At 41.1% G+C, this 26,211-nt stretch overlaps 1 protein-coding gene across 1 annotated transcript in view; it reads right to left on the bottom strand.

Moving 5' to 3' along the window:
- Window positions 1–1,171: 1,171 nt before the first annotated feature.
- syde2 (synapse defective 1, Rho GTPase, homolog 2 (C. elegans)) overlaps window positions 1,172–26,211 on the bottom strand; it is a 48,290-nt gene continuing 23,250 nt past the window's right edge. The window contains 5 exon segments of the mRNA XM_018694022.2: window positions 1,172–6,328; window positions 10,348–10,381; window positions 10,383–10,580; window positions 11,915–12,096; window positions 21,312–21,438. Of these exon segments, the coding sequence (XP_018549538.1) occupies window positions 5,631–6,328; window positions 10,348–10,381; window positions 10,383–10,580; window positions 11,915–12,096; window positions 21,312–21,438 (1,239 nt within the window). The 3' untranslated portion in view covers window positions 1,172–5,630.

The raw sequence follows: 26,211 nt of genomic DNA, 5'->3' as shown, positions 1-26,211 counted from the left end.
GGTAGATGTTTTTTTCGGTGGGGATATAAAACAGGGCTGCAGGGTGCATGCAGCTATGTGTACATTCTGTACCTTTAGACTTCCTCATACCTGCAAAGACAGCCATAAAAACATGATCTGAACCTACAGTAGTGACATCAAACAAGGCAGAAAACCATTTGGTGCTGAAAAGCCTGCGGCTACTCTGACTTCTCATGCTAACTGCCAAAGATGTGTATCACCTCAGCTGCAGCCACTTGGGCACAGATTTCACACGAGTTTGGAGTGTTTGAAAATAGAGCTCATTTTAGAAAACACATCACGTTAAAATGCCATTTAACTGTTCTAGCTAACAGCTCTGGAGTCTACCTGTGGTACATGTTGTTCCAAGTTTAGGTTAATTGTATATGTATCTCACGAATGTTGCTGGTAATGTTGGTTTTTGGAGCCACAGCCAAAGTGCAGTTTTGCAGCAGCGGATTTTACTGGATGGCTAAATGCGGCTGCATCCTGGGAATGTCCCTGAAGCTGAAAGTCGTTCTGGGAGATTCCCACAAGCCAGCAAGGGCAATTCCCCGACTTATTTATCTGTACTTTGCTGAGGTTGGGTTACAATGCTCCCACAGCAAAGAGCTGAATCTACAAAAAAAACATACAGTCCAGTTTCCTGAAGTTAAGGTAATCTTTTCCCACTGGTTTACAATAAAACAAAGACAGTCTTCAGAGTTGTTTGGGAGAGTGCGGCTGCAGCGGTGAGTCATTTCAACAGTGATATGACTACTGAGCCACATGCAGATCACCAGATAAATGTATAAAAAATTTGGACACCAAATTTTTTATGAATGAATTCCTGGCTTGTTCGTGTGCGTAGGAGTGAGAAGATGTTAACAGTGCACTAACATTTACAATTCTGAATGTGCAAACCCAGCTAAAATATTTTTTCTTTGTTTAGACAGCTGCACAATCAGAAATATAAAATCTCTCTCCCACGTAAATTAAGCTATGGCTCAAGCGAGTTTTAATGACCATTAAACTCTGGGTATTTCTGGTCATTCAATTAACAGGAAATAGTCGTGGTTAAAGAATAAAACTTTGAATTTGTTCTGCAAAAATGATTAGAAAAGACACAAGGAAAATAAGTGCGCAAGAGCCAATGATGTACTTTCTGGCAAAAAGACACAGAGGCCACATGTTGAATGTAAAATAATATACTTTATTATTACCATACATTTCTCAGGATCAATACAAAGCAATTTTCTGTTTTGTTTATTTTGTTGTGTGGTATTTTCTCTCCAAAGGACAAAGAGGACAAGACAGATAGATGCAACACCAAAACAATAATGCAGGTGTATATATGCTATTGATTTATCCTGTGACAGACAGAGGGAGAAGCTCAGAGGATAAGACAGAGAGGAATGCATTGATAATTAAACTTGATGTTGCGCTACCACTAAACCATTCAGCAGTTACATTTGGGCGGTTGTGGCTCTGTCCCCAAGACTGCATCTCTGCAGGACGCAGCTGACCAACTAATTTAACAGAACTGTATTGCCTAAAACAGGCTTCATGCTGAATTTAGACCTCTATTATAAGACCATAAAAACCTGACGTCGAGCTTCAGTGTATCCTTTGAGCATCGCCTCTTCATAAAAACATCTCAGTCAAATTGGATCTTTGAAATGTGTGTGGGCAGCTTTCAGATCTGAAAAAACAATTTTAAAATTTCAATGAGAGATCTAAAAGTTGCATAGCATGCATCTGATGCTCTGTGCTGACTTCTTTAAATGAGTCCCTGGTTGGTTTTGTGTTGCCTGGGCAGACAGATGGTTTGAAAGGAACCCTGCTGAAAGCCCTCACTTTTCACCAGACCCACTCAGACCGGCAGCCGGCACAGCTTCACCAGGAAGCAGCAGGGTCATGAAGAGATAATCATGTAGGAGGGAGGGCTGTGGAACATGAGTGAAAAATGGATATGAAAAATATATAAATAACAGAGCAACAATTTCACTTACTGCCAATTCAGTTTCTCTTGTTTTTTCTCCTCTAGAAAATAACATCTCATTAAAGGTGAGTCTGATTTGAGCCACATAAAAGTTGACATGTTTTCCAGTAATTAGCCTGTAGATGTTGATTTGAGATGAACATTTTCTGAAATATTTGTGTAGAGATGGGCTGAGTGGTAAATGAATATTTGTACATGTTTAAGGATTATATATTTTAGAGCTGAAACATTACTTGACTGACAAAACTATTTTAATAATTAATTGTCTAGTCATTTTTCAAGCAAAAATGTATAAGTTTAAGCTCATGATTTTGAGGATTTTCTTTTTTTCTATCTTATGTGACAGTAAACCTAATAACTTTGACTCTTGTCTGTGGGTTTGACAAGGATAGCACTATGAAAATGTCACATTGGGCTTTCCAGAATTGTTAGTTTTCCCAATTTTCTGGCATTTCAGATCAAACAACTAACCAAGGAAATAACTGTAAAGTTTCCCAGCCAGTACCGCACCAAATTAAGTCGCTGTCTGCCTTCACATCCTCTGGAGAAAAGCTTTATCAATGCAATTATCTATCAGAGGAACACGGTGACGAACAAACAAGCATACGTTACAAAATAGTCTTTTTACACATAAATATCAAATACAAAGGCAGATGAGAAAGAGCCTTGTTTGTGTCAGTAAAGCTTTTGACCATGCAACGTTCAGTACCTTAAAAAAAAAAAAATAAACATGAACACAGCTTAGTCCACCAGAGACACAAAAAACAATGTCAAATATATACACAATATAACAAAAATAACAATATCACTTTTTCTGCAAGAGCACAATTTTATCATATATTTTACAGCTAAAGTTGTACCATTAGTCCAGCACATTTAGATGTGTACAGGTAGCTTGAAGGGAGGAAAAGCGACTATTGCTACAAGTCAACACTACGAGGTCATCGGAAGTATTTAAATACGCCATTGAAATAGAAGCTGTAAAAATAATATACTCCGAATACATTTATATAATTATATACATATACATATAGGTTAAATACTGATCATTCTGAATCCCTGGATTGCTGAAAACGTCCTTTGTCGATTTAGGCAGCTAGCTAAGTCATACTAACTGAAGCCCGCACCGCTAACAGTTTCCACTGCTGCTCTGAAAATTGTGCTTCACATTTGGGCTGTTTCTATTTCACGGTTTTGCCAAAAGCTGGGAGATGCAGAAGGAGTTTAAAGGAATAGTTTTATGTTTTGGGGAAAACATGTATTCCGTTAAGTGAGAAGATACATGTGTGTATGCAGCTGGAGCCAGGAGATGTTTAGTTTAGCATAAAGACATAAGATCCACTATTTGTTTGTCTTTTTGATTAAAAGATTGTTTTACCTTTAGATTAGGGGTTGACAGATGAAGATTAACCAGTACATACTGGAAAACTGTGTTTACAATTTCTTGACCCTCATCTCTAACAACAGGCAAGGATGTGCACGATGATTGGTCAGGGTCAAACTTGTGCCAGTCTCCTGGACAAGATGCAGATTGTAATCAATAATGAATTGGTTTTGAGTGTAGCCAATTTTTACAAATGTAACTCAAGTAGCACCAGGTTAGATGTTTCCCACTGCTTCCAGTCTTTATGCTAAGCTAAGCTAACAGCCTTCTGCTTTGTGCTTAATATTTAGTTCTCATGAGAGTGACACTGATTCTCTCATCGCAGTCTTGTGAAGAAAGCACATAAACACAGTTCCCAAAATGTTGGACTATTCCTTTAGGCCTAAAGTGAACATGATGCCACATGAAACACGTGTTCTGTTTTTTCATTGCCTGCTTAAGATCAAACACATCTCTACTGTACACCTGTGAACAAAGATGAACAGAGATACCACTGAATGTTATTCCCCTTATCCCTTATCCAGCTCTGACAAATGTGTGTATGCCTGTAGATGGGTGTGTTAACATTTAAAAATCTTACACAAAAGTAAATTAATTTCAACCCATATTCTTTCATATTTATCTCTAAGAGGAGGTCTCAGTGGTGGCTGTTTCTCCCTCGACTCAGTTCATAGCCAGAATATGATTTACTGCATGATCTATAATGACAATCTACACTACTGCCTGCCTCATAAGTGCATTATTGTTGTACAACATTTAGTGTTTCATACCTCAATAGAAAAGCTCTCTGCTGCCTTAAAAAGGAAATCCACCCTGAAACAGAATATACACAAGCTCCTCCTGTGATCTTGGTTTGCATTAAAGGAACACTCCACTGATTTTAATCACAAAAAGTTCAAAAGGAGTTCTACTCAGCCTTAGAAAACTGTTGTATAATGTCTTCTACGGCTCAAGGGGAGCTTTCCAAAAAACATTATGTTGCAAAGATACTTTTTAGAAATGTGGGATCTGGTGTTTTAGAGTTTTGGGCCTGTGAAAATCAGGATATCTCAGTCTCTCTTGCTTCCATTTTGACCACTCAGGTCCTAATGTATCCATTGTAAGTCTCCAAATTTTCTGAAAAAGCAACATTAAATCCCTGGAGTATCTCATTCAATAAATACTAAGATTACAAGGTAGAAACTACATGAAACCAGAGACTTGAAACCCTGGAATTCAGAAACAAATCATTGGTTTTTCCATTCAGAATTAGAGACTAATGTTCTGGTAAATAACAGCGAGGTTCAATAAAATATTGGAACATATTTCTTCTGCTGCCAAACATGAACGAGGGGCTGCCCCGACCAACAGGATGGTTTTGTTTTCTGTGCACATTTCTAAATTAGTTTAATTACCTAATTACATATTTTTTGTTGGAAACCAATTCTTAATTGAAAGGCCTAATGTATCCCAGATTTTGTTCCTACCACTGAGTGAATGTGGAAGTGTCCCACATCAAAATGTTGCTTCTGATTTGGCCAAGAACTGGGGAAACTCTGGAAGCCCTGGGATGTTTTGGTATTAAAATAGTCAATTTTTAAAAAGTGAATAAATACTGTCTGTCACTAAATTTGCTCTGTGTGTTGGCATCAGTATCACTGCTTAATCTTGAGTGAGTAAAGCCCCAACGTACCCAGAGAGGATTCGTACCTGCTGAAAAATATATACTGTAGTCTTTTTTGATGTAAAACCACTTCATACATCATTGAGGTTATCCTGTCGATTGCCAACACTGTATGAGGATCAGAGGAGAGGATGTGTTTTATTCCAGGGTGGATTTTCATCTCGACGTACCACCTTCACACAATTAAGGCACCTTTTAAACCCCTGAGGGGTCAATGGGTTCTTCTAATAAGAAGAGAAGCAACAATAACAACATGGAACACAGAACCGGACTGAAACAAACCAACAACATCAACATAAAGTAAGACAGTTGACAAAATAAAAGGAAAATAAAAACATTAGGAATGTCTATGGGTAAGGTACAAACGCCAGAAGTGCCCCGTTACATTTCTTCTCATCTCATCCTTTAGGTTTTTTTACAGCAGCACTGCATGCCACGTTCCCCCGGTGACCACACAGGATCTCCATGGAAACACTGTGGCTGTATCCTGAAGCACCTTGATCGGTAAAAGAAGGTCTTCGCCAAACCTCGTCAGGCTCTGTGAGAGTGTATGAGTGGATGTGTGTGTGTGTGTGTGTGTGTGTGTGTGGCTGTGGTAGGAGTCAGTATCCGACGTTGAGCTTGTTCTTGTTGAGCTCTCTCTCCAGGTTTCCTATCAGCGTGTCGATGCTCTCCTGCAGGTCTCTCAGGTTGACTCGGTTGCTCAGCACGGGGCTGATGTCCTGGATCTTCATGTAGGCCTGGTAGGTGTGCTCTTTGGGCAGCCGTGGTGGCAGGATGTGGTCGCACACCCTCTCCTCCTCCTCCTCATCTTCTAAATGCTGCCCGTTGCCTGAACTATCACTCTCTCCTTGCTTCTCCTCCTCTTCCTCTTCCTCATCATCTTCCTCCTTCACCACCTCCTCTCTTGGAGGTTGCTCCTGCTCTACGGGTTCATAAGCGGGGCATATGACCGCCTGCCCTTTATCTTCCTCTGTGTCCTCTGGCTTCTCCTGCCCCTCCTCAGCTGCCTCTGTATCTTCAGAGGGCACATCGTCATAGTCTGCCTCCTCTTTGCTGGGAGGCAGCAACATTTCAGAAGGGAAGTAGCTCTCGCCACAGCCGCTCCAGTCACCGGCGTAGCGGTTGCTGGGGCTGTCCAGGCGCCCCGGTTTGGGCCGCAGAACCCCTGCCATCTCCGCCTCAGTGAAGTTCAGGACCTGGGGGCGCTCTTTTCTCCGCCGTAGAGGAGGAGCTGACAGCAGGTCTGATGAAGCTGGACCCAAAGAGGCTGAGGAGGACTGGCCATATGGGTCTACAACTGGAGGAGCAGAGAAGAGAAAAAAGACAGGGAGAGTTAATCAGATGTGCAAAGATGATGATGCTTAAAGGAATAGTTTGACATTTTGGGAAAGATTTTTGCCTATAGATGACGTCTGTATGAAGCTACAGCCAACAACCAGTTAGCTTAGCTTAGCATAAAGACTGGCAATGGGGGAAAGCTAGCTGGGTTCTGAGCTTTAGAGGTACTATTTGGTGGATTTTATGCACATATGGAAGAATATTTCCCAAAATGACAAAATATCCATTTAAAGGATTAGTTCATCCAAATTGCAAAAGAAAAAATTCTCATCCTAGTGATGTCTAGCCATGCAGATATTTTAGGTTGTAGTTGCACAAGTTTTGAAATGTCTGCCAGCACAAAGGTTCACAATGAGGACTGTGGATCATTCTGAGTATGTTTTTTGGGAAGTCACACAGCTATTGAAGATTTTTTAAATGTAATTTTTCAATGCTGTGGATGGCAAACAAGGGCACAAAAAACAAAACTACCTGCAGATGTAGGTATCACTAGTAAGTGACAAAATATTCTTTTTGGAATTTGCATGAACTCATCCCTTAAGTATTATGCATCCCCCTTGTTGGTAACTTCATGGTCAAACTGACAAGGAAAATCATGCCTTGAAAACAAGAACCTTTATTTGGTAACACATCTAATTCTTGACACTTAAAAAACACCACCGGTTTATCTGAGCATTCCTCTGTCACAGAAGGTCAGCAGACAGTTCATCAAGTTCTGGTAACCCTGATATATGACACACTGTCTGCCAAAATAATTCAAATATGAACATGCCATGCTGTGCTCAAGTCAAACACATGCTGAATCCACACCAACACACTCTGTGACTTTGGTGCCAACCTTTTGTATGGTTTGTTATCAACTGTTGACTAAACCAAAATCTGTAAAAATTAACTACACTGAAACCCTGTTTGGATGTTATGAAAGGATCTGACTATGCTACAAAAAAAGGGAACAGTGAGCACTCCAACACAACCAGCGCAGTCCGGTTACCTGTCTGTCTTTATCTCTGTGTACCTACACTTGTTGACACCGCTAGCTCTCCCTTACTGGATCGGAAAGGAGCAAAAAACAAAAGGTGTTAAAGTAACGTACAAGAGAATATAAAACAAAACTGAATTTTATTTTGTTTCTGGGAGGGCGATGAAAGAAGACCATGTAATTTTTTCCAGAAGTGTTTTACTGCTTTTCAAATACTACGTGCTTTACAATAAAACTAAATGAATTATGAACCATGTTGACTCCACTTAATTCATCAGGAGCGGCAGGCGCTGATGCAGTATTTATGTGCAGCGGTTGCACGCTTTGCAACTCTCCTGAGGCTAAAGACTCAAAAGAAGCAATTATCACCTAAAACAAACAGAAATTATCCTCCTTTAAGAGACACTGTGTTATTTAATTTCAGACATGATTCACTGATGACATGACTGAAGTTATTAGCTGTCAGCAGAGAAAATGAAGGCTGAAAGCAGACTGCGTTACAATAGGAAAAAATGTACTGTATATGTGCTGATTTTCCTCTCTACATGGACCCTGAATGAAATAGGTATTAAAACAAACTGGAAAAATCACTTTAAAAGTAAATAAACTGTTTTCTAGATTTATTTCTTACTGCTGTATTTGTGTGTATAGTAAGTGAAACAATGTTTTTTTCAACCTTGAACTGTTCTACAATAATATTTTGAGCATATATCTCTAATCATTTGTAAATTTTTGTATGCTTTATGTTAAATTGACTAAATAATTTGTCGGACTTACAGGTGAACATCAGAAAAATTAGCTTAAATGAGCCACAGCAGACTCCAGAGGGTTGTGCTTTGCTAGTTGAATTTAAAAATGTTAACCCTGCACAAAAGCAAAATAACACGACCCTAATAACAAACAAATGCACACACGTGCTCACTACACACACACATTCTCCTTTTCTTCTTGTCATTCGAGCCTGTCTAACCATCTGCTCACATTCCCTCACACATACAGTACAGTTGGCACACTACATAATTCACAGTCAACTCACAACACCTTCAGCATACATATGCTCATGCCCTCTCACACTTCCTGTAAATACTGTCGATGTTTCTATGCCGAAAGTCTTCACATGTCCCTGCACTTGTCCAAAGACGTGCACACTTGAGGCCCGAGCAACAATGCCTTGGTGGGTTTGGTATGTGTGTGTGTGTGTGAGAGAGAGAGGCGTGAAGAGACAGCTGAAAATATCCCATAATGATTGCGAAATGTTAGGGTGAAGCTTCAGGGGCTGAGGGCTAAGGTTAAGTCTGGAATGTCTTTAATTATAGTCTGGACGCTCTGAGCTAGGGGAAGCAGACAGAATGGAGATGTCACTGAGGGTGTAAACAAAGGCTTGAACCTGGACCAAGAGCTTTGTCAAGGTTATTACAAGTCATTATGGCCACTACCTGTGTGACATAAGCTCTCTTCTTTGCTAAAAAGCCTAAAACATTACTAAAAATCACAAGTTTCTCCCATCTCTCTGTTTGACTGTCTACACTCATGTTCTAGCCTCTAAAGTAAAAATATATTTGCACTTTTTTGTTTATCTTTTGATAAACTACCTGCAATTATAGGATTCACAAATGCTGACTTATTCAGTTGCTTAGGTTACGTCTCCCTCTGTCTCTGTCTCTTGCCCAGTCGATGCACAGGAGGGTGGAGGGTGCTCGAGCTTCAGCGGTTTACACAGAATTGGTTCAATGTGGGAGTCAGAGGATGCAGTTAAATTTAGAGGCCAGACCAGACACAGTGTCAGTTCCTCGTCCGACATCAATCAGCAGATCTGGTTAAAGCTGCAGGTTACAGGGGAAGAGCTGCGGGGATTTGAATCCTTTCAGGGATAAAGTCTGTCCAAGGTGAGGTTAGAGAAGACTTGAGAAAAGATTTTTCAAAATACAGCATGCGTGTGCATTTTGAAAAACAGGTGTGCCTCCAGACACAGTGAAACAATGAGACAAACTAATAGGACAACACTGCAATCTGGAAAACATCTTCCTTTGAATAAAGGAACAGTAAGTTGGCTGAGATTTGGATTGATGACTGTACATGTTTAAAACTGTATAATGGATTTTTTCAACCACTCTCATAGCCTTAATGTTTATAAAAATGCTAATAACCCTCAGAGGAAAATGATGTTAGAACAGGCAAACTGCCAACAGCTGCAGTCCGGGGTTTTGTCCTGATAGCACTAATGGATATTCAAGTGGTAATATCTGTTCAATCTGTGCGAAGGCGGAGCACACAGGTCAATTTTGTAACATTTTGATTAATTTCCTACAGTAGCTGAGACTTTTAACTGCACCACAGCAGCCACTCACACACTGATTAGAGACGGCGTGAACACAAATTTATAAAATTGAACCCGCGAGTTAAAAACATTTCAAATTAGTTGCTGTGACCAATACAAATTTTACAGCGCCTGTGGCTCTTTTCATCATCTTCAGCTCCCTCCTGAATGATCTTTGGATTCCTTCACATCTCACACTGAGCAGACAGCTGCAGCTGGCAGAGAGCAGCTGTGCAGGCAGACAGATGACCTGTGCTGAGTGAAGCTGGTACTGGGTATCTGTCCTTGGTTGGTGATTTATCTTAAGACCGATGGGGGGCCACGCCTCGAAAGTTTGGTTTACATTAGGGCTTACTGGCTTGGCTCTGACTGGCTCAGTCTGCCATGATGAAACACTCTGTGGAGAGTTTCATCTCTGGGGAGCCGACAGATGGTGTCCAATGGCTATCAGCTGTAATTGTGCCAGTGGTGGATAACCTCAACGATCAAAGCGGCCCTGCCCCAGGTCCTTTGTAGAGTTCAACCACAGAACTGATCTGCCTGAGACCCTCAGGCAAAAGACTGGTATAAGCAGTGCAGACAGTTTTCTCAAGCCATGAGACCTGGTAGAATTTATTTAATGTTTAAAAATATAGAAAATGTGTTGAGTAATTTAAAGAAAACATGAAAAAAAGCTAATCACCTGGCCAAAGCTGCAGCAGGTAGTGCAGGACTTCTGATGTGCTTTTTGAAGTGGAGGGCGCTGGCCAGCTCCTCGGAGTCAATGAAGACTCGGTTGGTGTGGCACGACGCCTCCTGACGCTGGCTCAGCAGCACCGGGCCGAAACACACCGCCAGGTTCTGACACGTCATCTTGTTCACTTCCTGGTAGGACGCCACCAGCTTCAGGTGGTCAAGAAGCTTCCGCAGAGTCATCTGATTTATACGCACATGCAGACACACACAGACAGACACACAAGTGCACAAACACAGACAAATAAGGCATGTTATTACCATGATTAGTAGTTGTAGTAGTAGCCACTGGCAGCAGCAGAGCTACACTGCAAAATCTACGTCAACGTGCTATTTGTAGCAATAAAAAGACATATAACAAGGCAAGCTTTTATGTTAATGTTACATTGAAATTCTGATTTTGCTTGCAAAGTTTAAGCAGAGGAGCCCTTCAAGAGGATTTCTAAAAACAAAATTCCCCTGATGCTGTGTAGGCATGGCAACACGCTTTACACAGTAAACTCTAGGCAGAGTTAGAGTTGTACTGGTTGTAACAATAAGTGGCAAAAGACTATGAAAACATCCTTAGATAGTCTTTACACTGCTGTTCTTTACATGTTATGCTTGATATGGGTGTGCCATGTGAGTATTATGTAACATTCTGCAACTGTGAGTTTTATTCATGTTAGGAATTCCTTCTATAGAATATAGAGGAATGTGATATTTTTTGTTATGAGCTTATCTTGGATGGTATAAAAAGGGAGTTTCACTGCTGTTCACTGGGAATTTTGTAAGTACTTTTGTACTTTTGTAAGTGAACATTCCAATATATATATATATATGTATACTCATCTACTACAGTGTGTTTGTTATTGACTATATTGATGCTATTTCCACTGCAGGAAGTGGGAAAATAGTTTTATTTTTCAGCATTACCATGACCTTAAATCCATCAAAACATCTGTCATCTTTTTGTTGGCACTAAGTCTCGAGAGTCCCATTGTTGCTCCCACTTGCAACTGTGACTTACTGTCATTATTGCCTGAGTATTCACAGGGCTACAACAATAAACTGGCTGAGCAGACGCAATGTAATGGTCGATATTAATTCACATTTATGTTGGCAGAACAAAACAAAACAGTGTCTCAGTACAAATCTTGGTCATAATTCTGAAATAACCATCTTTAAGGAATCCTTAAAATATTTGTTTATGTGTTTATGGAAAAAAAGAATATCTTGGGTGCCCTGGTGGTTAAAGTTTTCACTTTGTGTCATTTATCATTATTCTCAAACTCTTAAATGAAGGCGAAAGGATGCTGAGAAGATTACACTGATGTAGTCATGCGGGCAGTGCACCACCACTAATATCCCCCAGTGTAAAAGCCTACGTAACAGAAATTAAATAGCAGTAATCTTAACATCATAACTGTCATTATCTAGACCACAATTATCCCTTTCACAGCCACCTCTGTGACAGTATTCTAGCACAGTGATGACTGTGAGACCCAGCAGGAGGTGTACAGGATTATCTTCCTCACCCTCTCCACCTCCGGCAGGTTCTCCAGCAGGCTGACGGTGTGCTCCGAGTCGGCCTGGTCGTTCTCGCAGCCTGCCGCTCCCATGCGCAGAGGCCTCACGGCCATGGACTCCAGCACGGCCTCATACAGCTGCTTGGTGATCAGAGGGTAGGGTAGCTCTCGTAGGTAGTCCTTCAGTACTCCTGTGGAGAGGGAGACAAAGGAGACAAAGGGATGGATGTTAAATATGAGGATATTTGTCAGCTTCTTTACAGCATAACTGAGGGTCATTCATTTTTCCTGCACTTGATCTGAGAAGTACCACTTACCCTCCACACTCTCAGCTTTAATTCCTGACAAATCACTAACAACATATCTTTATGAAGTGTTGTCACAGAGAAATAAAAAGCTTTTATTTTCCCTCTCCTTTAAACAAATGAACCTGGCGCACTTTCTTGGCAGCAAATTGAGGTCCTATTGTTTCTGTGTGTGATCCCGTGGCGTCTGCCGGGACGCCTGATTGGAGTCGGGCGTGACTCCGCAGCCAAAAAGTGTTAGCGGGCCCCAGTGTCTGTGACGGCGCATTCACACCTGTGACCTGTCACACCCCGCAGTTCAGACAAAAGCTACGGGAAAACATGAAACCCACGCTGTCTGTCTCCACTAAGCCCCTCAAATATCGCCGGCATGTCTTTTCATCAAAGGCAAAAGGAGGGGGGGGGGATAAATACGGGAATAAAAAAGGCTCTTGGCAGTGTGACAGCTCTTTGTGGTGAGTGTCTGCTCTCTTTTCCCTCTGCATGAAGCTGGATCAGTTTTCAGAGAAGGCCGGGGGCTGTATAATCAGCAATATTGGTTATGCTCCAAAGTAATACACACTGTGTTTATGAAGAGTAACAAAAACTATTTTATATTCTTTAATAATTACATTGATCAAATGACCCTTCTATAAAGAAACTGCAAACAACACACTCAACCAATAACGTTCTGTTGTCAGATAACGTTGTGCTGCTGCAAACAAATATGAAATACTCTACTCATCATACATCAGTACATCCACACTGCACCATATATCCAGTGTATTGATCTGCAATGCTGCTGCTGCTGCACTGCTCATTTGCAAACACTCCCTGCTGATGCTCGAACCTGGCACCAGCCCAATCGCTCTGCCTCAGGATGGCTTTGTTGAGGAATAATCATGCTGCTATGGCGGCTGCTGTTCCACAACTTTGTTTTTCAGTCATCTTATCTTATCTGCTGGTAGGTTTGAACATGCACTCGAAGCCAGAATAAGAGATTTCCTGTCCACAATATTGGCAACTTTGGACCGTGACGACCACTGAGATGCCAGCAAACACTGATTTTCTACATCGGTTGCTTGTGCTGACATGTTGATCATGAGATGAGTTGGCTCTGTTCAGGTTTTGTGTGCTTGGTAATATCAGAGAGGTATAATGCTGCTGATGCTGATGGCTGTTTTATCCACAGCCCACAGATCTGCCTGTAGGCTGTTGTTGTCATGGTGTCTGCTGGCTGCTAGTTTCTGCTCTTATGCTCCTTCCCTCTATTTATCTGCAGCATTTACATTTCTATAATTGATTAAGTTCTTCTTAAGCTTACTTTTCTTTAGTTGTGGTTTGGCACAAACTTCATGCTGCTGATTTCTGCAGTGAAATATGAATATTCAGGTTTGAGCTGAATGGGTTTTGTGCTGTAGGTTGTTGCATTGTTTGGGGGGTGGGGGTGTTCTGATTGGCTCCCTACAAACATGAATCTATGGTAGAGGCTGTGATTGTATGTAAACTTGGGAGATGTGAACATGACCTATTCATTCACACAAACATTTTTACTAAGACTTCATATTCAGCTAGGCACAGGAGAAATATTTCACTTGAAAGCAGTTGGTTTATGTTCATTAAACAGCTGATTTATTTATTTATTCATTTTTTGTCGATAGCTTGCAGTGCTCTGGATAAGTTGATAATGATGATGTTCTGCTTGTCATCACAACATAACTTTGATAAGATAATTGCACCAAGCCATGTCTCTTGCTAGAACAAAAAGTCATTTGTATCTATGTCAAACACCATCTGGTTGCTCAGAATTCCCAAAGTAGTGACAAAATCCCTTGAGCTTTCATAGCAGATTCTGATTAGGATGCTGTAAATAGAGGCTCCTACTTCATCACCTCTACTCACCAACTACCCACAGTGTTTTACTTCTTTGCCTCTTGCCTTCTATTTACAGGAAACAACAGTAAGATTCACTGTAAATCCACTGACATCCACTTAGGCCCAGTAAGGAGAATGGAGGGCGCAACTTAACACACTAACTTTTTAATCCCAGTAAGTCCCCACTCTGCTCTTTAAGTGAGCCTGAGGCTTAAACGCTTTTCAGGCTATTCCTAACTAGTACTGTAGGTCCACTGACTGTCTCTGGAGAACAAAGTGGAAGGACAAATGTTTGAAAATGAATCTGAAATTTCAGTGGCTTTAGGGGATGATACACTTACATTTCCTGTCCTCTTTTTACAACAGCTACACGGGCGTAAGACTCATTGAATATGGGATTAGAGAGCAGAGGAAGGATCTAAATTCAGTTCAGTGTTACACTACAAAGTCTCAGATTAGCATTAGGTTCAGTATCTTCACACTGACATTCAACACAAACAAAAAGTCAACACTCATCAGGAGGATGATCTGTTGTAAACCTGTAAAACCTGAAAAATGAACCTTTGAAGTATTACACTCACTCACTATGGTCAAACCCCTTACCAATCACAATGCCACAAAATATTTAGGTAGTATGTAAAAAAAAATGAATGAATGGCTGTTGTCAGTTCTTTCTTCTCAGGAGTTAAAAAGTATTTCTTACTACTACCTCTGCCTCATTTTGATCTATGTCTGTTGTCACAGAAGTGAAAATGGATCATATTGTGAGTGGGATCATTTAATACAAGTTGAAACAGTTTTGGAGTAATCAGTTGTGCACTCAGTCAGAGGTAATTTTATGTTTTATGAGGATTTTTAGTGGAATTTCTCAACAACTACTGGATGGAGTGCCATGAAATTTTGTGATGATCTCCACAGTCTGTAATAACTATGGTAGTCTGAGTTTTCATCTTGCACCACCAATTTAACTTGTTACCATGGCTGTAGACTCTTTAGCCTTGTTACTACTTTCATGGTATTTTGGGTAATTTGCATTATTAGTTTTCTTTAGTTGCATATGTACCTTTTGTATTGTGATGCTTGTAAATTTTATATAAACACTGGCCAAGGACAAGCATTACAATTAGCTTAGACTGTAAATGCTATTGTATATGGAATTTGACCTTTTAGTGATTATATCTATGCTGTGAATCCATCTCTATAGCGATAATAAATAGATAAATAAATAAATCATAAATAATTTAATGATTAATGACAGTCTTAACACAAAAAAAACACCAAGTGTTTTGTCTTTCCTTTGAAGCCCCTCCACAACTCTTTTCTCTGAACTCGAGATTCAACACGTCCTGACATAACAGATGAACACACACACACACACACACACACACACACACACACACACACACACACCGAGATGGAGAGAGAAAGAAGAGAGAGAGAGAGAGAGAGAGAGATATTGTGCATTCCTGAGGCAGTTAATCTTGGCTCTGAAGAAAAACAACACATACCCAAAAAGACACTGGCGTACTATGTCAGCCCTCCCATCTCAGGTAGACCAACACAATGACAGCTCTAAGTCACCGGGGTCAGACTTTAACTCGGCTCCAGGCAAACACGCACTTAAAACTTCATAAAATGTCCCTGCAATTAAACGTGTCCCCTGTGCCCTGCGAGCCGGCGTAGCTGATCTGTGGCAGCATGTTTCCATTTTGTTTTCAGCTCTGATTCACATTGCTGAACCCCTCTGTTATCTTTTATCTTCATCAGGCTCGGTATGAAATCTGGTATGAGCAAAATGCGATAAGGACACACATACACAACACGATACACATTCGCTCTCCTAGACATGCTGATTTCCAAAACAGATTATACAGAAAAGCCTTGTGAACATCCTCCTGCTTCCTGTTGTCAATCTTTACTGAGACTTTTACTGAGATAATAATAATCAGCTTGTTTCATCGCAGGAAAACAGGCTGCCTGGAAGCAAAAATGAGCCATGTGTTTTTCTCCTTATCTCCGCAAAGTAATGCTTTCTCTTTTTTTTGTTATGCGAGTATGCAAATAAAATGCAGAGAGATAGCACTTTGTTTTTTTTCCCTTAAAATGGAAACTCAAGCATGGTAGACCCTCTGACCTTCCCTGTGCTGTGAGGCAGATCATCTAGACACAACAACAGCACGACTGTTTCACGTTAGCATCGCTTCCTAAAACAAAACAGCCTGCTCTTTTCCTCACATGCAATTCATGAAAACATCACGTGTGTTTAGGCTCTTTCTATTGCAATAATTAAAAAAGTACACCAGACAGTCCAACTTTGTGTACGTGCATGTGCACATGTGCGTGTGTTTGTCTGAGGTGAGGAGAATACAGCCATTCAGGTAAATCATTAGCCTGCTATGAGTCAGTGTTAGTATTTGCTTTTGTGTCTTAGCCCCTGAGCAGTGCACACACACATAAACACACACACATTGCTCACTGAAACGTGAACACACACACATACACTCCAACACACATGTATACACACAAGGTCATGGGCTCAGGGGTGAACAGGTGTGCTTGCCCTGCAGGTGCTTCACTTTCTTTCACAGCCAAGCTGACAACAAGCGCACGCTGAGTGTCTGTTCTCTCACATTTAAACTGTTGGGGTTTGGCTTTGAACCAGCGGAGACACTATACATACTATATATACACACATATTATACATACATACGTCTCTACCTAAATCTAAATGGTATGATAAAACCTAAACAGAAGAATATAGTCCTGTAATCACAAGCAGCTCAGCATTAAAGATGAACAAACCCCTGAAACAAAGCTTCAGCACGTGTAATTAAAGCTGCAGATGACAGCAGCTTAAAGTATTTTGATGTAAATATTTTTTTTTAAATCAATTCAGACTATTTCAGTGTCCCAAATGTGCCACCAAACACTACAAGGCACACAATGCACTGGGGCACGGCTCTACCTTTGACCTCTTGTTCAAACAAAGCGGAAGGTCACTCCTCTTGTCAGTGCTGCAGTCAACGCCTCGCCCCGGAGAACAAACGGGGGTTTGTTCTCTGTCCTGCCCCCTCCCTGCTGTCCTGCACGCCCCCACAGCACTAGGGGGGGCCAAAGGAGATGTGTGTGTGCATATGTGTGTGTGTGTGTCTGTGTCGCTGCCTTGTCCAGTGGCACGGTAAAGCTTTATACTGTGGTTGCTTCAAAGTTTCCGTAGGCCCCTTCTCCCCCCTGCCAAAAAAATCCAAAAGGAGCAAACCCCAGTCCTAACTCTGGAAACAGTGGAGCTCTCATGCCACAAGTGGATTCATCAGAGGTACGTCTGCAACTGGTTTCTGATTCCCGACCCGCAGTTTAAGAAATATTCTGACACCCACACAGGCCTGGAGCTCTTTGTAAAGTGGTTGCCTGCTTCCCTGGCCGGCCCAGGGTTCAGCTAATCCCCCATGCATGAGCCAAATACCATCTGTGTTTGTTCGGCAACAAAGGGGGCACTTGTTAATGACTTTCCATGTCTTCACTGGAGTACTGCCGGGGGTGGGGGGGGGGCAAAGTAGGGAAGTAGGCTATGGAAAAGACAAGTCAGGCAAGGCAAATTAAAGACCATGAACTAGGATCAATAACTGCACCGAGCTCTCGACCAGCGGGGCCAGGACACGCTGGTCTGTTTTTTTTTCCAGGGGACACAGGACAAATAACTGAACCAGTTTCTCATCACTGGATCAGTTTAGGAGCTTTGTTTACATACAAGCCAAACAGGTTGAGCTGAGGGTTTAATCATTATTCAAAGTCACTAAACTGTCCTTTTTCAGAGTCATTCAATGTGCATTTGTTTTATTCAAACAGGATTATTTGTAAGTGTGTGAATTCTAAGATAAACTGTGATTTACATTTTGAGGTCACATGTTGCTGCTGTGGCTGAGGGAACTGCTGATAACTGACATTCATTACCATGTTGAACTACTGGAATAAAGCCTGCCTCACCCAATAGAAAACATCATCTGATATTCTGAGTTTATTTCTATCTATAAAAGCTGCACGACAACACAAAATGTTACTGAGAAACATCATTAAATGCTACAACTGGGAACAAAGCATGCCTCAATTCACCACTGTCACCAGCAAGTGAATGTTTTGAAGTATTTAAATTAGAGCTAGTGCCATTTTTAGATTCTTGCATTCAATCCACACTGAATTTACCAAATATGTCAGGCATCTCTCTCTGAGAGCTACATCTGTTACAGAATTAATAAGGGAAACATTAAAATGGTCAGAATAGGAAGCAGAATAGGAAGCAGCACTTTCAAATCCTATTTAATGGAATAACTCAACATTTTGGGAAATGTACTAATTAGAGTGTCCAGTCTTTATGCTGAGCTACAAGCTTAGCTTAGCATAAAGCCTGGAAAAAGGTGACACAGCTAACAAAGCTCTGTATGAAAATAACAAAATCCGATTAGTAGCATCTCTAAAGCTCATTAATTAACATGTTACATCTTGTTTGTTTAATCTGAACAAAAACTGAAGTGTGAAAATGTCAGGCTGTGGTTCTGTGTGCCAAAATCATGACCCTGAGGTTCTTGTATTTAATCGACACTGAGAGACATCTTTTGCGGTCCATATCTTCAGTGTAAGCTCTGCTCTAAGTCCTCTGCTGATGATGGAAATAATTATGGAAAGTTTAAGGCGTTTAATGTTTGGTATATTCAGCGTGAATATGTGGCTGAGAATAAGAAACAGATCTTTCAACACTTAAAAAAAAAATCAAGTAAAATGAAAAACAAAACTGACCCACTATCCTCACAGGTTGTTCAATGATTACCAGGGGTCAGTTGAGGTTATGAATATCTGTTGACCAGCTCCACATCATCCGCCATATTACAGCTGATCTGAAGCAGCACAGACTCTTTCTACAGCTGCAGATTAACTACAGTGGAGGAAGAGTAACTGCTGAAACACAAACTGCTGAAGATAATGTTGTTTGCCTTGATTTTTCACAGCATGTTGCTCATGTTGATGACACGTCTCTGGTTCCTTTGAGTGAATTGTGATTTGAAACAAAGCACTGCGATTTGAAACAATGGAGGGCTGCGCACTGAGCATGTTTTGCAAGCTTTGGATTGAACTCTGACCCCTGGATAATCCCTTTCACTACCTCCGCTTTTAAATTAGCCGTGTGACACGCCAGCCCTCTTAGCTCATCTATTTGCTGTTCGCTTATTAGCCCCTAGTATGACTCCACACCGCAGAGACTCCTTTTTAATCCAATATTCAGCATTATTTTTACACTTCAATTATAAATAAGGGCAAAGCATAAGGAGCTTACGTTTCAAAACACTGGCAAGAAAAGTAAAATTAGGTCAATCAACTGGCAGGGTTTTACCAAATGTTTTAGGGAAGTATGTTTTCAGACTAAACCTATGATTATATCCCAGATTTTTTGCAGCACACAACATAAAGCCCTGATCTGCCTTCCCTCCACCCCCTCTCCCTCTGTCCTCTTCCACTCACTCAGGCCCATCTGCAACAGCAACTCGCTTGGCAGAGCAAATTTAGGCAGCGAGCAAAAACCAACAATCCACACTGGTGCTGGCCCTTTTTTTCTAACTCGCTCAACTGTTAACTGTGTTCTTTGCCCTGCCATGCAAATGCATGTGGATCAAAGCAGGCATGATAGGACGACGCCTATACGGGGCCTCTTCCCAAAACCAACAGCAGTTCCTACAATGCCCAGAGGTTTCCATGGTCTTCCTCTTTTTGTGGGAGAAAAAAAATCATGACCAAGTCACTTTCTACAACTTTGCCCCCCCCCTGCTGCCACCCACCCACAAAATCTGTCGCACTGCTGAAATCATTACTCAATCCAATGACACGGCTGTTTTTGTAAGCTGAAGACTCAGTGAGATGTGCTGTAACTCACTGTTTCCATTTTTAATTTCACAGCAACAGAGTCGGAAAAAAGCTTCAACTGACAGGTATCTGAGTGGCATTTAAATTACTGGCTTTAAATAATGAGGCTTGAGATGATATGCTGCTTTTGGGAGAATCAAACAGTATTTACACTTAGTACTACCCCCATTATCAGGCTGAGCTGCTCACATTTGAACTGACTAAAACATGACCTAGAAGGGACAGTACATGTCTCAACCACAGACCTGAAGGGGAAAGAATGACCTGAATGTACAGCATGGTCTGATCTGTGTGTGTGTGTGTGTGTGTGTGTGTGTGTGTGTGTGTGTGGGCCCTTCCCTCAGGCATCGGCCTATACTGGTATGTTGACTGCTGGAATGCTTTTACTACAAACAGCACGTACAAACCTACACACATGTGCTGACCTATCTGCAGCGGACACACCGGTTCAGACACGTTCACTGGGCCAAAGACTGGATCAATACTAAATCCAGACTCCATTTGTCTATTGCCCCATTTGTTTTGACATTTGAGATGTGCCACACTGCCTTACTCTCTTAACTCTTGTAACTATTCTTCTCTTCTTTGCATAAGTCACTGCTCAATTCCTACATTCGCTGTAAAGCTTAGTTCATCCTATTTTACTCATTGCTACCCAGTCCTCCTTTTAAATTTTTTTTTGTTTTGTTCTTTTCTGTTTTTATATTTACATTGTTGGTAATATCTGCTCTATGAATAAAGTGACAAAAGTCTAAAATAAAATATGCAGTACTACTCTGACAGACATATGATATAGAGGCTTTAAAGTAGAGTAGATACATTTCAGTATAATTTTTGATATAATTTTTGAATTTTTATAAGATTTTTGCAAAAAATTCACTAGGTTGCAGTTTCTAAAATGTGAGAATCTGATGCTGTTCTTTGTCTTTTCTTTGCCAGGGAAGCTGAAATTTTTTGAGTGGGTTTAGTTTTTCAGGACACAACAAGAAATCTGAAGATGCCAAATTAGGCTCTGGGAAACTGTGATGGAAATTTTTCACCAGATCAAATAATTAAACCAGAAAATCAGTGGAATAAATGACCATGGAAAGAAATTGTTGGTGGCAGCCTTGATCAAAACTCATTGACTTTTATCTGGGATCACATGCTCAGTCAGCTTCATGGGAAACCTGAGTATACCTACCGTTTACTGAGTGTACTGTATTATGTCATTTCCTATGTACTTCCCTTTGGAAATGCCATCTAGGTAACAACCAATTCCTAATTATACTGAGTGTGTGTGTTGATCTCTTGCTGTGTTAGCGTCTCATGTTCTCCAGTAGCGGTGCTCAGTTTACCTGTGATGACGTTGATGTCAGGATACGTGTTTTCACACAGCTCCACGGCGTGGCTGTCTCTCTCAAACGCCTCACGTAGCTCCTTCTTTACGGCTGCAGATCCACACAGACGGTAGAGACCCACCACCTGGAAACAGACACACGCATACATATGTAGGTCGAATAAACATGCATGGCTTAAGAGTCAAATCAGTTGACAGAGCAGCAGACATTTTTACAACCCTATTGATCAAGTTCTGCGTCTGCGCTCAAACAATGTGCTGGACAGAAGCCAAAACGACTTTCATGTGTCTCAAGACTCTAGTCTGCTTCATCTCTACAAAATGTTTATTTGAACAACTGACACAACTTTATATTTTCTAATAACTATCAGGACCCACACAAGAGGCCCAGTGTGACACAGAACCAGGTTGCTTCACCACACCTACTAAATGTATGTGCATCATGGAAGAAGATCCCTCCTCAGTTAATGATGATTCCCCCTTTATTTGTCATATTCAAGTTTCTTGCGCAGGTTTCCCTCATTCAAATCAAGGGCTTAAGGATATAGGATGTCATATGTTGTACACATTGTGAAGCCCTTACACAAACTCAGGTTAAATAACCTGACTTGACTGACCAGCTTCTTCTTCTCAACAGTGAGACAGAAGATAACTATAAACAAGTTCATCTGAAACACTTGAAACAAGACTATATAACTCTTGCTGGACATAAAACCTGTGAAATATTTATCCGTCAGGCAATAAAACATGGTCTAACAGTGTCACAAGTAAAGAGAGCAGCAAAATGTAACGGTAATGTCAGTTATAAAGCAATAGCATTGGTGTGTTTTACAAGTTTTCATTTGTACGAAGAATATGGTGTTAAATATTCACTTTAAAGCAAAGACTACGGAACATTTGAACATGACAACATGATGCTAAAAGCAGCATATGAGTCACTGAATCAGTAAACTGACTGTACGGTCAGATCCACAGTATTATCTAACATAGTCATCATTAGCTGGTGGTCAGACCATAACCAAAGAAAGGCTGTGGGAGTAAAACCCTTGAGTGTATGTTACTGAAGCGGTGGGTGTGTTTAATCATTTATGAATTCAACTTTTCAATTGTACTGTGAAGATTTTGTTATAGATATGGTCTCACTTTCAAAACTTGCATCTTCTTTTCTGAAAAAGTAGCAAGTAGCATCATTTCTGTGAACTTAGTCTCATCGTTTGGTTTGTTTGAAAATGGGAAACGTGCTCTGAGTTGTACCAAACTGCACTCAGACGTGTGATAAAACTGTCACGTCCTTATGAGTGAATGGATAAACACAGAGCTCTTCGAAAAACCGAGCAGACATCTCAGCATTACAAATGGTGAGCACTCAGCAATAAACCATTTATGTTTCTTTACCTAAGCCTCCAGAGTGTGACCCAAAGGAACTCTGAACAATTTCCTCGAGACGTTGACATTTGATAGTTGAAACTTGGCACCACTGGTCTCTTTGTTATGTTGGGATTAGGCCCGGCTACAGACATACCATAATTTCTCCTACATGTGTCTGTCTGGTATGTGGCATAGCAGACCAACTGGTGTGGTTGCCCCAGCAACGTGTTAAGTCAGTGGGCTGTGAATGGCGGGTCGGGTCCAGATCCACACAAACACTTGTACACACACACACACACACACACACACACACACACACACACTGCTGGCCTTTCCGGGCTCCAGCGTAGGAGCACTATAATGTCTCCCCATCCCACCAGAGCAACTATTTGTGAGCTCTCCTCGTCCAGTAGAGCAGCGTTTTCTAAACCTCACACGAGAGGGAGAGAGGAGGACAGATTAGGCAGGGATTTGGCTTTGTGTGAGAGTAAACAGAAGTCACTGGGCACAATGAACAACAAGTCCATTCAGAAAAATAAAAAAAGAGTCTCTCTTTGGGGGAGAGCCCGAGTGCAGGCGGGGAACAGCTGTTAGCAAAAAGAGGGCTTGCACTTACACACTGTGGCTGCCCGGGCAACACAACAAGCAGCAGCACCAGCAAAGACTGATATGTAAAATAAAGCAGACACAATAACCACTACACAAAATGAGCTCCCTCGACATGGAAGCAGACGCTCTGCGACTGTAGCAGCAGTGATGGGGTCAGTTTTTTTTGACTGAGGGGGGGGTGTCTGGGATCAGCTTAAGGACTTCATAGAAACATCAAAGGAAAAGAAAGGAAAGAGAGAAAAGTGCATGTGACAGCACTAATTCTCCTCCATCTGCCAAGTTATTCCTCTACCTCTGACTCACCTTTCTACAGGCACTAGCAGGGAAATAATCATCTGTTCTCACCTTCATGACAAAGTAACAGAACGCCTTTTCTGGCATGATTCAGGGATTCTCCACATATATACATACACATGACAGGAGAGCAGACATGTACGTGCTCACTCACTGCCAAACAAATGGAGAAAAAACACAGAAAAGCACAGTAATTATAATTAACTTTAAGTTTTCACTCATACCGACTGCTTAATTAATATCCAGCAAAAGTCTTGATATACAGCATGTAAACCAAAAGGAATTAAAGGGGAGTCATCCTTTGTGCCACCAGTGGCCATTAAGTCTTAAGCTGCAAAATATTTTATTAATACTTTATATCCATTACTGAAATGAGCAAGCAGCAAACACTCTTTCTCCTTATATTTATTTCCCAACTTACAGCTGATCTTCAAGCAGTGCCACCACCCACCGTCATGTGCCAGATGCCAAATATCGCACATGCTCTATCTGTAATAATACTGTCGGCTTGAATGAAGCCATTACTGAACCAGGCATGTAACAGCATCTTACATCTGAAAGCCGAAAAGCCATTCCTGAACCCAACAACGTAACTGATTCAATATGTGATAACAAAAGTGCAGTTGATTGATCAATTAGTCACCTTTTTTGATCGATTAATCATTTTTCAAGCAAAGAAGCCAAACGCGACCTGGTTCCAGCTCATTATTTGTGACGGTTTTCTCTGTCTTATATCACTGTATACTGAATCTCTCCAGATTTTGGGCACTTTATCAGACAAAACAAAACATTTGAAGACATCACCTTGGATTTCTGGAGATGACTATGACAGAAAATAATCAGCACATTGATCAATACTTGCAGACCTAAACAAAATCTACACCTTTAATGACACAACACCAGGATCTCTGTTCTGTCTATAATGATGCTGCTGTTGAGCCGCTCATAACATGTCACAACACATGTTCATCTTTTTCTGTCATGTATGACAGTATGTAGGTTACTGGGATAACTCCTTTTGAAAAATATCTCTTTTTAATGTGCTCACATACATAACTCCAGTGTCTGAAACAGACATTATCTGCAGTCTTTTCAAAACAGCCACAATCATCCAGCGTTTTAAAAGCTCGCAGAAGCCCTAAGGACATGCAATTCTTAGAGACTCTGAAAAGAGTCTCCATCAAAGATCCACATAATCATTTGTAAAAGGCGCACAGCTACACGTCTGGCCATGCATGCTTCAGTGACACAACCTGCAAATTCCTCTGGGATCTGGTGTCAGCCCCGTCCTAACCCCTGTCTGCCTGCAACCTGGGGGAGCACTTATATTTGATCTCTGACTGATACCCTGAGCAAAGTCTCTTTTACATCTCTGTAATGAAAGAAGGCAGCAAAACAGGGGGGAGGAGAGTGATTAGAAGAAACACGGTGAGGGACGGGAGACAAAAGTGTCAGACAGAGGGGAAAAAAAGGGAGACAGAAGGAAAAACAGATAAAAACAGAGGCAGACGAGGAGAGACAGAAACAGATAGGAATCACAATATGGCGAGACTAAGCAGACTGAATTACATAAACAGAGGAAACCTGAGAGAGGTGAGTAAAAACTGTTGGTTAAGTGAAAGCTATAGCTGGTACATGAAGAGGGCAGCTAAGTGGATGTGGCCACAATCCATCTTCTTCAGAGGAACAGGACCAGCAACCTGACTTCTGGGAATCCATGTTTCTATATGATGCACTGTTGCACAAAGGCTATTTGCAGCAGAAGGGAAGTTTGGGTAGAACAGGTTAACTGACTGAAAGCTACATTTTCTCACTGTTGGTCAGAAGGTGACAAAACCACACCAAAGAATCACCAAAAGTGCTGAAACAATTAGTTGACTCATCGAACAACAACAATTTTGATAATCAACTGATCATTATTGATCAAAAATACTAAAGGGTTTCCTGGTTCTTGCCCTTCAAACATCAGAATTTGCTGCTTTTCTCAATTTTTTTTAACAACTTGAAGATGTTACCTCAGGTTCTGGAAAATTGTGTTGGTGATTTTCACTAGTTTCTAACATTTTATAAACTAAATGAATTGATGGTTTAGTTTCTAAAATGTTAATCTGATTAATCCAATAAATAACCAACAGATTAATGGATGATGAAGTCAGTCAGTAGCTGGCACCCTGGTCTTCTGATACACTATTTACATACATTATTTGCTAACACGAAAATAATTTAATCAAACATGGACTTTTATTCTGACATTGAGTTTCCTGTCAGCACTACTACTTCTAAAGATTCAGCACAGTGCACACATGTCTGAGGGTGGGGTCTAATTTGACAGACAGGCTCCTTGGAGAGGTCTAATGTTTGTCTTTTGGCCCCAGGCACCCGCTGCCCCTGGCACAACCCCCACCCTCCATGACTGATCAGTCAGGAACAGCAGCCAGACACTTTTACTGCCACTATCTCAGTTCTAATGAGGAGAAACGCCACCACCTCTTTCTCATCTTTCTGAGCTTCAAACAGCACATGAAAACATGGAGGCGGGGGGGGGGGGGGGGGTAAAACATGATCACATGATCTACTCCCTCATCGTCACCGCAACACCAGTCTCTTAATTCTGAGTCTTTCTCTTC

This window comes from Lates calcarifer, linkage group LG17 (assembly GCF_001640805.2).
Source record: "Lates calcarifer isolate ASB-BC8 linkage group LG17, TLL_Latcal_v3, whole genome shotgun sequence".
NCBI lineage: Eukaryota > Metazoa > Chordata > Actinopteri > Centropomidae > Lates > Lates calcarifer.
This window is presented reverse-complemented; position numbering and strand designations above follow the sequence as displayed.